This window comes from Cherax quadricarinatus, chromosome 96, assembly GCF_038502225.1.
Source record: "Cherax quadricarinatus isolate ZL_2023a chromosome 96, ASM3850222v1, whole genome shotgun sequence".
NCBI classification, from domain to species: domain Eukaryota; kingdom Metazoa; phylum Arthropoda; class Malacostraca; order Decapoda; family Parastacidae; genus Cherax; species Cherax quadricarinatus.
The window spans coordinates 9,871,312-9,884,435 of record NC_091387.1 but is presented as its reverse complement, the minus strand read 5'-3'; the positions used below and the strand labels follow the sequence as shown (position 1 = coordinate 9,884,435).

The 13,124-nt window shown below is 39.7% G+C and overlaps 1 protein-coding gene across 6 annotated transcripts in view; it reads left to right on the top strand.

Annotated features, from left to right (window-relative positions):
- Positions 1-13,124, top strand: part of lds (transcription termination factor lodestar) — a 251,928-nt gene that overhangs the window by 16,707 nt on the left and 222,097 nt on the right. For all 6 annotated transcript variants that reach the window (XM_070105078.1, XM_070105080.1, XM_070105081.1 and 3 more), the window contains exons 3-4: positions 6,248-7,448; positions 10,512-10,625. In XM_070105078.1, the coding sequence (XP_069961179.1) occupies positions 6,248-7,448; positions 10,512-10,625 (1,315 nt within the window). The remainder of the gene's footprint in view (positions 1-6,247; positions 7,449-10,511; positions 10,626-13,124) is intronic.

Below are 13,124 nucleotides of genomic sequence, written 5' to 3'. Positions count from 1 at the left end.
ACTCTAACTGTAGCTACAACTAAATAATGATCCGATATATCAGTTGCCCCTCTATAAACATGTACATCCTGGAGCCTACCCATCAACCTTTTATCCACCAATACATAATCTAATAAACTACTTTCATTACGTGCTACATCATACCTTGTATTTTTATTTATCCTCTTTTTCATAAAATATTTTTTTTTTATTATCACACTGGCCGATTCCCACCAAGGCAGGGTGGCCCGAAAAAGAAAAACTTTCACCATCATTCACTCCATCACTGTCTTGCCAGAAGGGTGCTTTACACTACAGTTTTTAAACTGCAACATTAACACCCCTCCTTCAGAGTGCAGGCACTGTACTTCCCATCTCCAGGACTCAAGTCCGGCCTGCCGGTTTCCCTGAATCCCTTCATAAATGTTACTTTGCTCACACTCCAACAGCACGTCAAGTATTAAAAACCATTTGTCTCCATTCACTCCTATCAAACACGCTCACGCATGCCTGCTGGAAGTCCTAGCCCCTCGCACACAAAACCTCCTTTACCCCCTCCCTCCAACCCTTCCTAGGCCGACCCCTACCCCGCCTTCCTTCCACTACAGACTGATACACTCTTGAAGTCATTCTGTTTCGCTCCATTCTCTCTACATGTCCGAACCACCTCAACAACCCTTCCTCAGCCCTCTGGACAACAGTTTTGGTAATCCCGCACCTCCTCCTAACTTCCAAACTACGAATTCTCTGCATTATATTCACACCACACATTGCCCTCAGACATGACATCTCCACTGCCTCCAGCCTTGTCCTCGCTGCAACATTCATCACCCACGCTTCACACCCATATAAGAGCGTTGGTAAAACTATACTCTCATACATTCCCCTCTTTGCCTCCAAGGACAAAGTTCTTTGTCTCCACAGACTCCTAAGTGCACCACTCACTCTTTTTCCCTCATCAATTCTATGATTCACCTCATCTTTCATAGACCCATCCGCTGACACGTCCACTCCCAAATATCTGAATACGTTCACCTCCTCCATACTCTCTCCCTCCAATCTGATATTCAATCTTTCATCACCTAATCTTTTTGTTATCCTCATAACCTTACTCTTTCCTGTATTCACCTTTAATTTTCTTCTTTTGCACACCCTACCAAATTCATCCACCAATCTCTGCAACTTCTCTTCAGAATCTCCCAAGAGCACAGTGTCATCAGCAAAGAGCAGCTGTGACAACTCCCACTTTGTGTGTGATTCTTTATCTTTTAACTCCACGCCTCTTGCCAAGACCCTCGCATTTACTTCTCTTACAACCCCATCTATAAATATATTAAACAACCACGGTGACATCACACATCCTTGTCTAAGGCCTACTTTTACTGGGAAAAAATTTCCCTCTTTCCTACATACTCTAACTTGAGCCTCACTATCCTCGTAAAAACTCTTCACTGCTTTCAGTAACCTACCTCCTACACCATACACTTGCAACATCTGCCACATTGCCCCCCTATCCACCCTGTCATACGCCTTTTCCAAATCCATAAATGCCACAAAGACCTCTTTAGCCTTATCTAAATACTGTTCACTTATATGTTTCACTGTAAACACCTGGTCCACACACCCCCTACCTTTCCTAAAGCCTCCTTGTTCATCTGCTATCCTATTCTCCGTCTTACTCTTAATTCTTTCAATTATAACTCTACCATACACCTTACCAGGTACACTCAACAGACTTATCCCCCTATAATTTTTGCACTCTCTTTTATCCCCTTTGCCTTTATACAAAGGAACTATGCATGCTCTCTGCCAATCCCTAGGTACCTTACCCTCTTCCATACATTTATTAAATAATTGCACCAACCACTCCAAAACTATATCCCCACCTGCTTTTAACATTTCTATCTTTATCCCATCAATCCCGGCTGCCTTACCCCCTTTCATTTTACCTACTGCCTCACGAACTTCCCCCACACTCACAACTGGCTCTTCCTCACTCCTACAAGATGTTATTCCTCCTTGCCCTATACACGAAATCACAGCTTCCCTATCTTCATCAACATTTAACAATTCCTCAAAATATTCCCTCCATCTTCCCAATACCTCTAACTCTCCATTTAATAACTCTCCTCTCCTATTTTTAACTGACAAATCCATTTGTTCTCTAGGCTTTCTTAACTTGTTAATCTCACTCCAAAACTTTTTCTTATTTTCAACAAAATTTGTTGATAACATCTCACCCACTCTCTCATTTGCTCTCTTTTTACATTGCTTCACCACTCTCTTAACCTCTCTCTTTTTCTCCATATACTCTTCCCTCCTTGCATCACTTCTACTTTGTAAAAACTTCTCATATGCTAACTTTTTCTCCCTTACTACTCTCTTTACATCATCATTCCACCAATCGCTCCTCTTCCCTCCTGCACCCACTTTCCTGTAACCACAAACTTCTGCTGAACACTCTAACACTACATTTTTAAACCTAGCCCATACCTCTTCGACCCCATTGCCTATGCTCTCATTAGCCCATCTATCCTCCAATAGCTGTTTATATCTTACCCTAACTGCCTCCTCTTTTAGTTTATAAACCTTCACCTCTCTCTTCCCTGATGCTTCTATTCTCCTTGTATCCCATCTACCTTTTACTCTCAGTGTAGCTACAACTAGAAAGTGATCTGATATATCTGTGGCCCCTCTATAAACATGTACATCCTGAAGTCTACTCAACAGTCTTTTATCTACCAATACATAATCCAACAAACTACTGTCATTTCGCCCTACATTATATCGTGTATACTTATTTATCCTCTTTTTCTTAAAATATGTATTACCTATAACTAAACCCCTTTCTATACAAAGTTCAATCAAAGGGCTCCCATTATCATTTACACCTGGCACCCCAAACTTACCTACCACACCCTCTCTAAAAGTTTCTCCTACTTTAGCATTCAGGTCCCCTACCACAATTACTCTCTCATTTGGTTCAAAGGCTCCTATACATTCACTTAACATCTCCCAAAATCTCTCTCTCTCCTCTGCATTCCTCTCTTCTCCAGGTGCATACACGCTTATTATGACCCACTTCTCGCATCCAACCTTTACTTTAATCCACATAATTCTTGAATTTACACATTCATATTCTCTTTTCTCCTTCCATAACTGATCATTTAACATTACTGCTACCCCTTCCTTTGCTCTAACTCTCTCAGATACTCCAGATTTAATCCCATTTATTTCCCCCCACTGAAACTCTCCTACCCCCTTCAGCTTTGTTTCGCTTAGGGCCAGGACATCCAACTTCTTTTCATTCATAACATCAGCAATCATCTGTTTCTTGTCATCCGCACTACATCCACGCACATTTAAGCAACCCAGTTTTATAAAGTTTTTCTTCTTCTCTTTTTTAGTAAATGTATACAGGAGAAGGGGTTACTAGCCCATTGCTCCCGGCATTTTAGTCGCCTCATACGACACGCATGGCTTACGGAGGAAAGATTCTTTTCCACTTCCCCATGGACAATAGAAGAAATAAAAAAGAACAAGAGCTATTTAGAAAAAGGAGTGGCTAACGCGACGGGCTGGAGTTTTGAGACTCTATGACCGCGGGTTCAATCCCGGTCGGGGGTATGGTTTAGAAAAAGGAGAAAAACCTAGATGTATGTATATATATATATGCATGTGCGTGTCTGTGAAGTGTGACCAAAGTGTAAGTAGGAGTAGCAAGATATCCCTGTTATCTTAGCGTGTTTATGAGACAGAAAAAGAAAACCAGCAATCCTACCATCATGTAAAACAGTTACAGGTTTCTGTTTCACAGTCATCTGGCAGGACGGTAGTACTTCCCTGGGTGGTTGCTGTCTATGTATTACTTATTACCAAATCTCTTTCTACACATAGCTCAATTAAAGGCTCCCCATTTACATTTACCCCTGGCACCCCAAATTTACCTACTTCTCCCTCCATAACATTTTTACCCACTTTAGCATTGAAATCCACAACCACCATTACTCTCACACTTGATTCAAAACTCTCCACGCATTCACTCAACATTTCCCAAAATCTCTCTCTCTCTCCTCGACACTTCTCTCTTCTCCTGGTGCATACACGCTTATTATAACCCACTTTTCACATCCAATCTTTATTTTACTCCACATAATCCTTGAATTAATACATTTATAGTCCCTCTTTTCCTGCCATAGCTTATCCTTCAACATTATTGCTACTCCTTTAGCTCTAACTCTATTTGAAACCCCTGACCTAATCCCATTTATTCCTCTCCATTGAAACTCTCCCACCCCCTTCAGCTTTGTTTCACTTAAAGCCAGGACATCCAACTTCTCATTCATAACATCCACAATCATCTCTTTCTTATCATTTGCACAACATCCACGCACATTCAGACTTCCCACTTTGACAATTTTCTTATTCTTTTTAGTAATCTTTACAGGAAAAGGGGTTACTAGCCCATTGTTCCCGGCATTTTAGTTGACTTTTACAACACGCATGGCTTACGGAGGAAAGATTCTTATTCCAATTCCCCATGGATATAAAAGGAAAAGTAATAAGACAAAGAACTTTTAAGATAAAATCAAAGAAAACTCAGATGAGTGTGTATAAATAAATAGTACATGTATGTGTAGTGTGACCTAAGTGTAAGTAGAAGTAGCAAGACATACCTGTAATCTTACATATTTATGAAACAGACAAAAGACATCAGCAATCCTACCATCATGTAAAACAAACACAGGCTTTCGTTTTACACTCACTTGGCAGGACGGTAGTACCTCCCTGGGTGGTTGCTGTCTACCAACCTTCTACCTACTATTATAGCTCTACATAATCAATACTGACCTCAGTCACAGTGCTCGACATGAACGATACTGACCTCAGTCACAGTGCTCTCCAAGAGCAATGCTGACCTCAGTCACAGTGCTCTACATGAACAGTAAAAGGGTTAAATGGCTTCACGATGTGGGTAGCAATTTTTGTATTATAGCATTTATTGCATTATTATAGGTAACCATAATTGTCTCCATGGGGATGTGGAATGGAATTCTTCCTCTGTAAGCTGTGTGTGTCGTAAGAGGCAACTAACGTGCTGGGAGCAAGATGCTAGTAACCGTTCTTCTGTGTACATTACTAAATTTAAAAAGAAACTTTTGTTTTCCTTTTTGGGTCACCCTGTCATGGCTGGTTTGATAAAAAAAAAAAAAATGAACATAATTGTACCCATCTAATGTTTTATTTTATAGGTAGCCATAACTGTACCCATCCTTCTTTTCTGTATGAAAATATATTGTATATTCAGCTGTGTTTTAAAGAAGGAAGGGGAGGCGCTATCATAGTGTTGTTATCCAACTAGTGAAAACAGTGGCATTGGCAACACATTTCCACATTTGGTTTTGCAAAGAATAAGAGAATGACACATTCCATAAGATGTCTGTATCTGTTCTGGGATCATTGCCCCGACTGCCTGGTATCAGACCAGTATTCCTAATGTGGAAAGAAAATTGAACCTGAACTGTTAAGAAAAATGCTGGATAGTGAACCTAAGTGTATAGTGAATGGCTCAAGAAATTGTAATAACACGATTGCAAACAAACTAGGGAACTGGTGGGCGTATGCACTTGTCTGGAGTTTTACGACTGTCTCGCCGTTCAAACTACACCCGTTCCTTGGTTTGTATAGTGAATGTTTGTAAGCTTGACTTGTCTGCTTAAATGTTCATGAGACAGAGCCCAATGGGCTGCCAACTGCAACAGCCATTTTTGACCAGGTTAGTGCCAGATAAGCCTGGTCCTGGTCCAGGTTGTGAAAGTGGGGAAACTAGAAACCCTTCAAACATATTTTAAAAGTTAATAAAATGAAGGCCAACACACCTACCAGTCTAAATATTTTGTTCACCTAAAATAGAGATCAATTTTTGTTCAATTTTTTATCCCCATAGGGTTAGCCATCCAGGATAACCCAAGAAAATCAGTGCATCATTGAGGACTGTCTGTCTTATTTCCATTGGGGACCTTCAGTCTTGTTCCCCAGGATGTTACCCCACACCAGTCCACTAATATCCAGGTATACCTACTTGCTTGCTAGGTGAACAGTGACAACAGGTGTAAGAAAACATGCCCAATGTTTCCACCTGGCTGCAAATCAAACCACAGACACGTGTGTGAGGCAAGAGTGTTGCCTGCCAGGCATGCTGTAGTTGGCTGGTTCTATTATTTTTTATGTTGTCGTTGCAACTAATAACTCGTTTGTTACATTTTAGGTGTCAGGCTCAGGTGGTGTGTGTTCCAGACTCTGATGATGAGGAGGGTCAAGAATCTGCTGGAAAAAGATCAAATGTTATTGAATCTGATGATGATTTCTTGTCAGCCGAGTCTTCTGTTTACGAACCAAATGAATTGGATAGAGCTACATCATCTGCCGAGTCTCCTGAAGACTCTGTGAGCTCTCCTCATAGAAGATTAAGCCAGGCAATGGCAATATCCAAAGGGGGAGAGAGCTCTCAGAAGGAACATGAGAGTAGTAAAGTTGGATTGATGTCTAGCACACCAACGTTTGACAGCAGGACTCCTTTAAACTCTTGGCGGAAATCAAGTGCATTAATTCAGTCTGATGATGAAGACAACGTAGAAAGTCCGATACCTGTGATAAAGGAGGTAAAAAGTGCAAGTGCTACTGAATCAGACTGTGAATTAATATCGGATTCAGAAGCTGAAGACAAACAGTTTGATAAATTGGGACATCAAAAGGAAAAGTTGAAAAATAGAAGCTCATTGTGGAGTGAGAAAGCATGGGAAAATGCCACAGATATAGTAGAGGAAATTGACAGTCCTCTGATAAAATCCTCAAGGAAAAAGGTGCTAGTTATCGACAGTGAGAGTGAAAATGATGCTGTGGATAACAGCCTCGAGTCTCAGACACGAGGAGTTCCTAAAATTGTTGTAGAGAAGTGTACTAATAGCAGGGATGCTTTGCCCAAGTGTACACGGAGAAAGAAAACTTATGTCATTGACAGTGAGGATGAAGATTGCGTTGACAGTGGAAGTGAAAGTATAGTACATTCCTCACAACAGGAATTCTCTGAAGAACTTTTACCAGACCTAAACAATTTAGGTGTTTCTCCAACTCCTGCCATTCCAGAGGAAAAGGGAAATGTCACTGAGGAAAGTGTCCATTCTTCATTCCCAGAGAAAGCTGCATCGCTCTCGCCTCACGAGAAATACGGACATAAATTCAAGATAAAAAAACGAACCCCAAGTGCATCATCATCATCATCAAGCCATACTCAAAACTCTCCAAATAATGCACTCAGTGACTCTTGTGTGTGGGCAGATCAGTCTACCGTTATCTTTGAAGACTCGGCTTCAGCAATTAATAACACAAGTGCAAGGAGCTGCTCATCTATCAAGTCACTTTCTAAAATGACTGCATCTGAAATTAATCGCAAATTACAACAAAGTAAGGTATGTTTTCTTCTTATAAATGCTTCACATTGTGTTAAGAATTCCTGTTTAGACCTTAGGCACTGTTAATACTTTTATTGTACTCTACATGCTTCATTTCCTCAATTTAAAGTTGCTATATTTTCTTTTACTAACAGCAATACTCTCATTCACTAGTAATGTTATATACAGCCTCTCCTCGCTTAACGACTGAGTTCCGTTCCTAATATCACGCCGTTAAATAAACTTGTCGCTAAGTGAGAAGCATACTATAAAGGTAGTGTGTTTGTCAGCCATCTTTGATATTGATTTAATGCCACTTTTGCACCATTCTGGTATACTTTTAAATGTTCATAGTTGTAGCTACAGTTAGAGTAAGAGGTAGATGGGAAAAGAGGAAGGTGGCAACAACAGGTAAGAGGGAGGTGAAAGTGTATAAACTAAGGGAGGAGGAAGTTCGGGTGAGATATAAGCGACTATTGGCAGAAAGGTTGGCTAGTGCAAAGATGAGTAGTAGGGGGGTTGAAGAGGGTTGGAATAGTTTTAAAAATGCAGTATTAGAATGTGGGGCAGAAGTTTGTGGTTATAGGAGGGTGGGGGCAGGAGGAAAGAGAAGTGATTGGTGGAATGATGAAGTAAAGGGTGTGATAAAAGAGAAAAAGGTAGCTTACGAGAGGTTTTTACAAAGCAGAAGTGTTATAAGAAGAGCAGAGTATATGGAGAGTAAAAGAAAGGTGAAGAGAATGGTGAGAGAGTGCAAAAGGAGAGCAGATGATAGTGGGAGAGGCACTGTCAAGAAATTTTAATGAAAATAAGAAAAAATTTTGGAGCGAGTTAAACAAGTTAAGAAAGCCTAGGGAAAGTATGGATTTGTCAGTTAAAAATAGAGTAGGGGAGTTAGTAGATGGGGAGAGGGAGGTATTAGGTAGATGGCGAGAATATTTTGAGGAACTTTTAAATGTTAAGGAAGAAAGAGAGGCAGTAATTTCATGCACTGGTCAGGGAGGTATACCATCTTTTAAGAGTGAAGAAGAGCAGAATGTAAGTGTGGGGGAGGTACGCGAGGCATTACGTAGAATGAAAGGGGGTAATGCAGCTGGAACTGATGGGATCATGACAAAAATTAATTTAGTGAAGGGATTCAGGGAAACCGGTTATTTTCATATAGTCGGACTTGAGTCCTGGAAATGGGAAGTACAATGCCTGCACTTTAAAGGAGGGGTTTGGGATATTGGCAGTTTGGAGGGATATGATGTGTATCTTTATATGTATATGCTTCTGAACTGTTGTATTCTGAGCACCTCTGCAAAAACAGTGATAATGTGTTAGTGTGGTGAAAGTGTTGAATGATGATGAAAGTATTTTCTTTTTGGGGATTTTCTTTCTTTTTTGGGTCACCCTGCCTCGGTGGGTCACCCTGCCTCGGTGGGAGACGGTCGACTTGTTGAAGAAAAAAAAAAAATAAACGAATAGAGGAAGTCAGCTCTAATATACTGTACATACATTATTTAGGTATAAATACTGGTCAGAGAGCCCGTCGTAAGTCCGAGGCGTCGGTAAATGAGTACGTCACTAAGTGAGGAGAGGCTGTATTTTATAATTTTATGAAGTATAGTAGCGCTGTATAGCCCTTGTGGCTTAGCGCTTCTTTTTGATTATAATAATAATATGAAGTATAGTTTATTTTGTATAATTGTAATCTGTTCAGTGGCTGTTTTAAATTTTAAGGTTGAAATAAGGAGATATTACAAGGACCCCAATGGAAATAAGTCAGTTTGATTTTTTTGAGTTTTCCTGGTGGGTAATTTACACTATGTATGATAATTGTACATTTGTGTACCTGTGCTTAAATGAAGTTACTTACTTGTTTGGGAAGGTGTGTAAAGGTAGAAAGTTGAAAGTGAACGTAGATAAGAGTAAGGTGATGAGGGTGTCAAACTATTTAGATAAAGAAAAATTGGATATCACATTGGAGGGAGTATGGAAGAAGTGAATGTTTTCAGGTATTTGGGAGTTGACTTGTCAGCAGATGGGTTTGTGAAGGATGAGGGGTAACCATAGAATTGATGAAGGAAGAAAGGTGATTGGTGCATTGAGGTATTAGTGGAGACAAAGAACTTCATCCATTGAGGTAAAGAAGGGAATGTACAAGAGTATAGTAATACCAACACTCTTATATGGGTGTGGAGCTTGGGTTGTAAATGCTGCAGCAAGGAGGTGGCTGGAGGCAGTGGAGGTGTTGTGTCTAAGGGCAATGTGTGGTGTAAATATTGTGCAGAAAATTCGTAGCGTGGAAATTGGGAGGAGGTGTGGAGTTAATAAAAGTGTTAGTCAGAGGGCTGAAGACGGGTTGTTGAGGTGGTTTGGCCATTTGGAGAGAATGAATCAAAGTAGAATGACTTGGAGAGTGTATAAATCTGTAGGGGAAGGAAGCCTGGGTAGGGGTTCTCCCCGAAAAAGTTGAAGGGAGGAGGTAAAGGTTTGCAGGCATGGGGGCTTGGTCTTCCAGCAAGCATGCATGGGCATCTTAGATAGGAGTGAATGGAGACGAATGATTTTTGGGACCTGACGAGCTGTTGGAGTGTGAGCAGGGTAATATTTTGTGAAGGGATTCAGGGAAACCTGTTAGCCAGACTTGAGTCCTGGAAATGGGAAGTACAATGCCTGCACTTTAAAGGAATGGTTTGGGATATTGGTAGTTTGGAGAGATTATGCTTTATGTATTACATGTATCTTTATATATGCTTCTAAACTGTCGTATCTGAGCGCCTCTGCAAAGACATTGATTATGTGTGAGTGATGGTGAAAGTGTTGAATGATGATGAAAGCTTTTTCTTCCTTTTTTGGGTCACCCTGCTTCAGTGGAAAATGGCTGATGTGTTAAAAAAAAAAAAAAACTGTTTGGAGCAAGGTGATAGTAACCTCTTCTACTGTATACATTACTAAATTTAAAAAGAGAAACTTGTATTTTTCTTATTAGGTCACCCTGCCTTGGTAGGATATTGCTAGTTCATTGAAAAAAACTTGTTTATTAAATGTAGTTATCAAAGTATTATGTGCACGTTCTTGTCCTCTTCCCTGCAGCTTGTGTTGCGCATGGCCAACTTATCAGCGCTGCCGGATAAAGGTGCCAAGATCATAGCACAGATAAACGACTATGAAGAAGCTTTGGCCAACTTAAGTGTGCTTAACATACAGGTACTTATTGTCAGATGTTGCTTTTTATAGAATAATAATAATAATATTTATAATAATAATAATATCTTTATTTACTACAAGTACATGTACATGGTATACAGGCCTAGCTGACAACAATGACATACTACTGCATAGAAATCCCCTTGTTATGCTCAGCATTTCGGGCAAATTAGGTCAGTGTCCCAGGATGCGACCCACACCAGTCGACTAACACCTTGGTACCCATTTTACTGATGGGGAACATAGACAACAGGTGGAAAGAAACACGCCCAATGTTTCTACTCTGGCTGGGAATCGAACCCAGTCCCTCGCCGTGTGAAGCGAGAGTGTTAGCCACCAGGCCACCAGAGCTGATAAGTTGACATTATACACTTTTAAATTAGATATTAGTACAGGTGCTCCTTGACTTATGTTGGCTTCATTTACAATATTTCAACTTCACGATAATGCAAAATTAATTAATTTGGAGAGGAAATTTAAGATAATTACCCAGCATAAAGGCGGCAAGTCTGTAACTTGTATTCATTTGTGTATTTACTTTTCAATACTGGTATTTAGTTTCTGTAATTATTTGTTTACTTTTCATAAGCCTAGGAGCACCTGTATGTGTTGACAGGAATAGATATGTTTGTCTCTTACGTGATTTTGTGGGGGGGAGGGGGGGCTGACTAGTTTGCTATTGGAGGATCTCCTTCAAAAGGCCTTGACATTTCATGTGGCTGTTTGGCCTTCGAATCAGTGCTCATTGTTTACAAATATGACAGTGCTACCACATGGTGTCAGTATGTTTTGTCATGGAAGGTTTTCTCAGTTCTGGATAAATGCAGCATTCCAGTTTAACCCTTTCAATGGCTATCATGTAGAACTATGTCATTGAGGCCATTGTCCCTTATGTTCTATGTCATGATCTCAGCTCACTCAGATGAGCTGTGAATGGTAAATTTTGGCTTAAATATGAAAGAATGAGACTGTGCAGTGAGTGCACAATATAAAAAATGTCTTGCCCCATGCAATGCAAAGGAAAAGAAAAACTGACCCTCTCTTTGGTTTCAAATACCGACATTTGAGATACTTTCTAGGGTGGTTTTTATGATTTTATTGGCTGCTTCTTGGTATCATTGATAGAACGCCAGACATACTACTGAAAGATGAATTTGGTTGGCTTTGGGACGGCAAACATCTTGAAATTGGGCTCAAAGTAATGGAAATGTTCAATTTTTATTTTGAGGACAGATAATGCTCCCTCCTCCCCTGGTTTTTCATGGGTTTTAAATAGGTCTGATTCATTTACTGGGATGCTGCTAACCATGACCAATTGTTTCTTGTTATATTTTATCATCTAGGCAATAGAGAAATTCTTCTATTTTTTTGATTATGAATTCAAACTGGAAGGCAAGTGTAATATAGGAGAGGTCTGGGGGTGTCATTAATAAACAGGAAATTTTGTTTTTAGTCCCAGAAATATCTACATTGCTTATTGTGTGACTTTGTAAATGGTCCAAGTCGAACTGAAACTTCGTCGTAAGCTTCTCTCTTTTATGTGCGGGTTATTTGTGTATCGTTCCAGTAACGGTATTCTGCCTTTTTTTGTTATTTGTTAATTTTTTAAATTGCATTTTCTCTTTTGTGTGAAATTGGTCAAATTACCGAATTCTGGTCACTTTATAGAGTGGTTTCTTGTACTCGGTTGATAGAATGGAAAGCATATTAGTAAAACAGCAAAGAATTTGGTCAAATGTAGCAATAGAATTTATTTAAAATAAGACTCAAAATGGGCAAAATCTCAAGTGCATGAATTGCATCCTGACCACTTTGTGCCTGCATAATTCCATAAAGATTCCATCAAATTTCATATTTTAGGTGTCTTCACCTTCAGAAAATCAGAAAAAGGTTCTTCACCATTTTCAAGTGGACACTGGTAGCAGTATTAATTTTCAAGTGGACACTGGGAGCAGTATTAATTTTCAAGTGGACACTGGGAGCAGTATTAATTTTCAAGTGGACACTGGGAGCAGTATTAATTTTCAAGTGGACACTGGGAGCAGTATTAATTTTCAAGTGGACACTGGGAGCAGTATTAATTTTCAAGTGAACACTGGGAGCAGTATTAATTTTCAAGTGAACACTGGGAGCAGTATTAATTTTCAAGTGAACACTGGGAGCAGAATTAATTTTCAAGTGAACACTGGGAGCAGAATTAATTTCAGAGGATTGGAATGTGAAAGGGTTGAATGCACACAATGAGGACAAGAAACAGTAGAGGTGCCAGAATAGTACCTTGGGGTACTGACTGTGAAGGCTTACTCAGCCCTGTAACAACTTCAGACAGTATTACCAAGGCTCGCTCCTCAGAAAAATTAATGAGTTGAAAAAGAAATAATAATTCACAAAGATAAACACTATTATTTATTAAAGTAAACATAAAACAAGGAAACATGAAAGGTATATCCTATTTGAAAGAAAAATGAAATGAAAAAATAACATTTGAACTCAACGCTA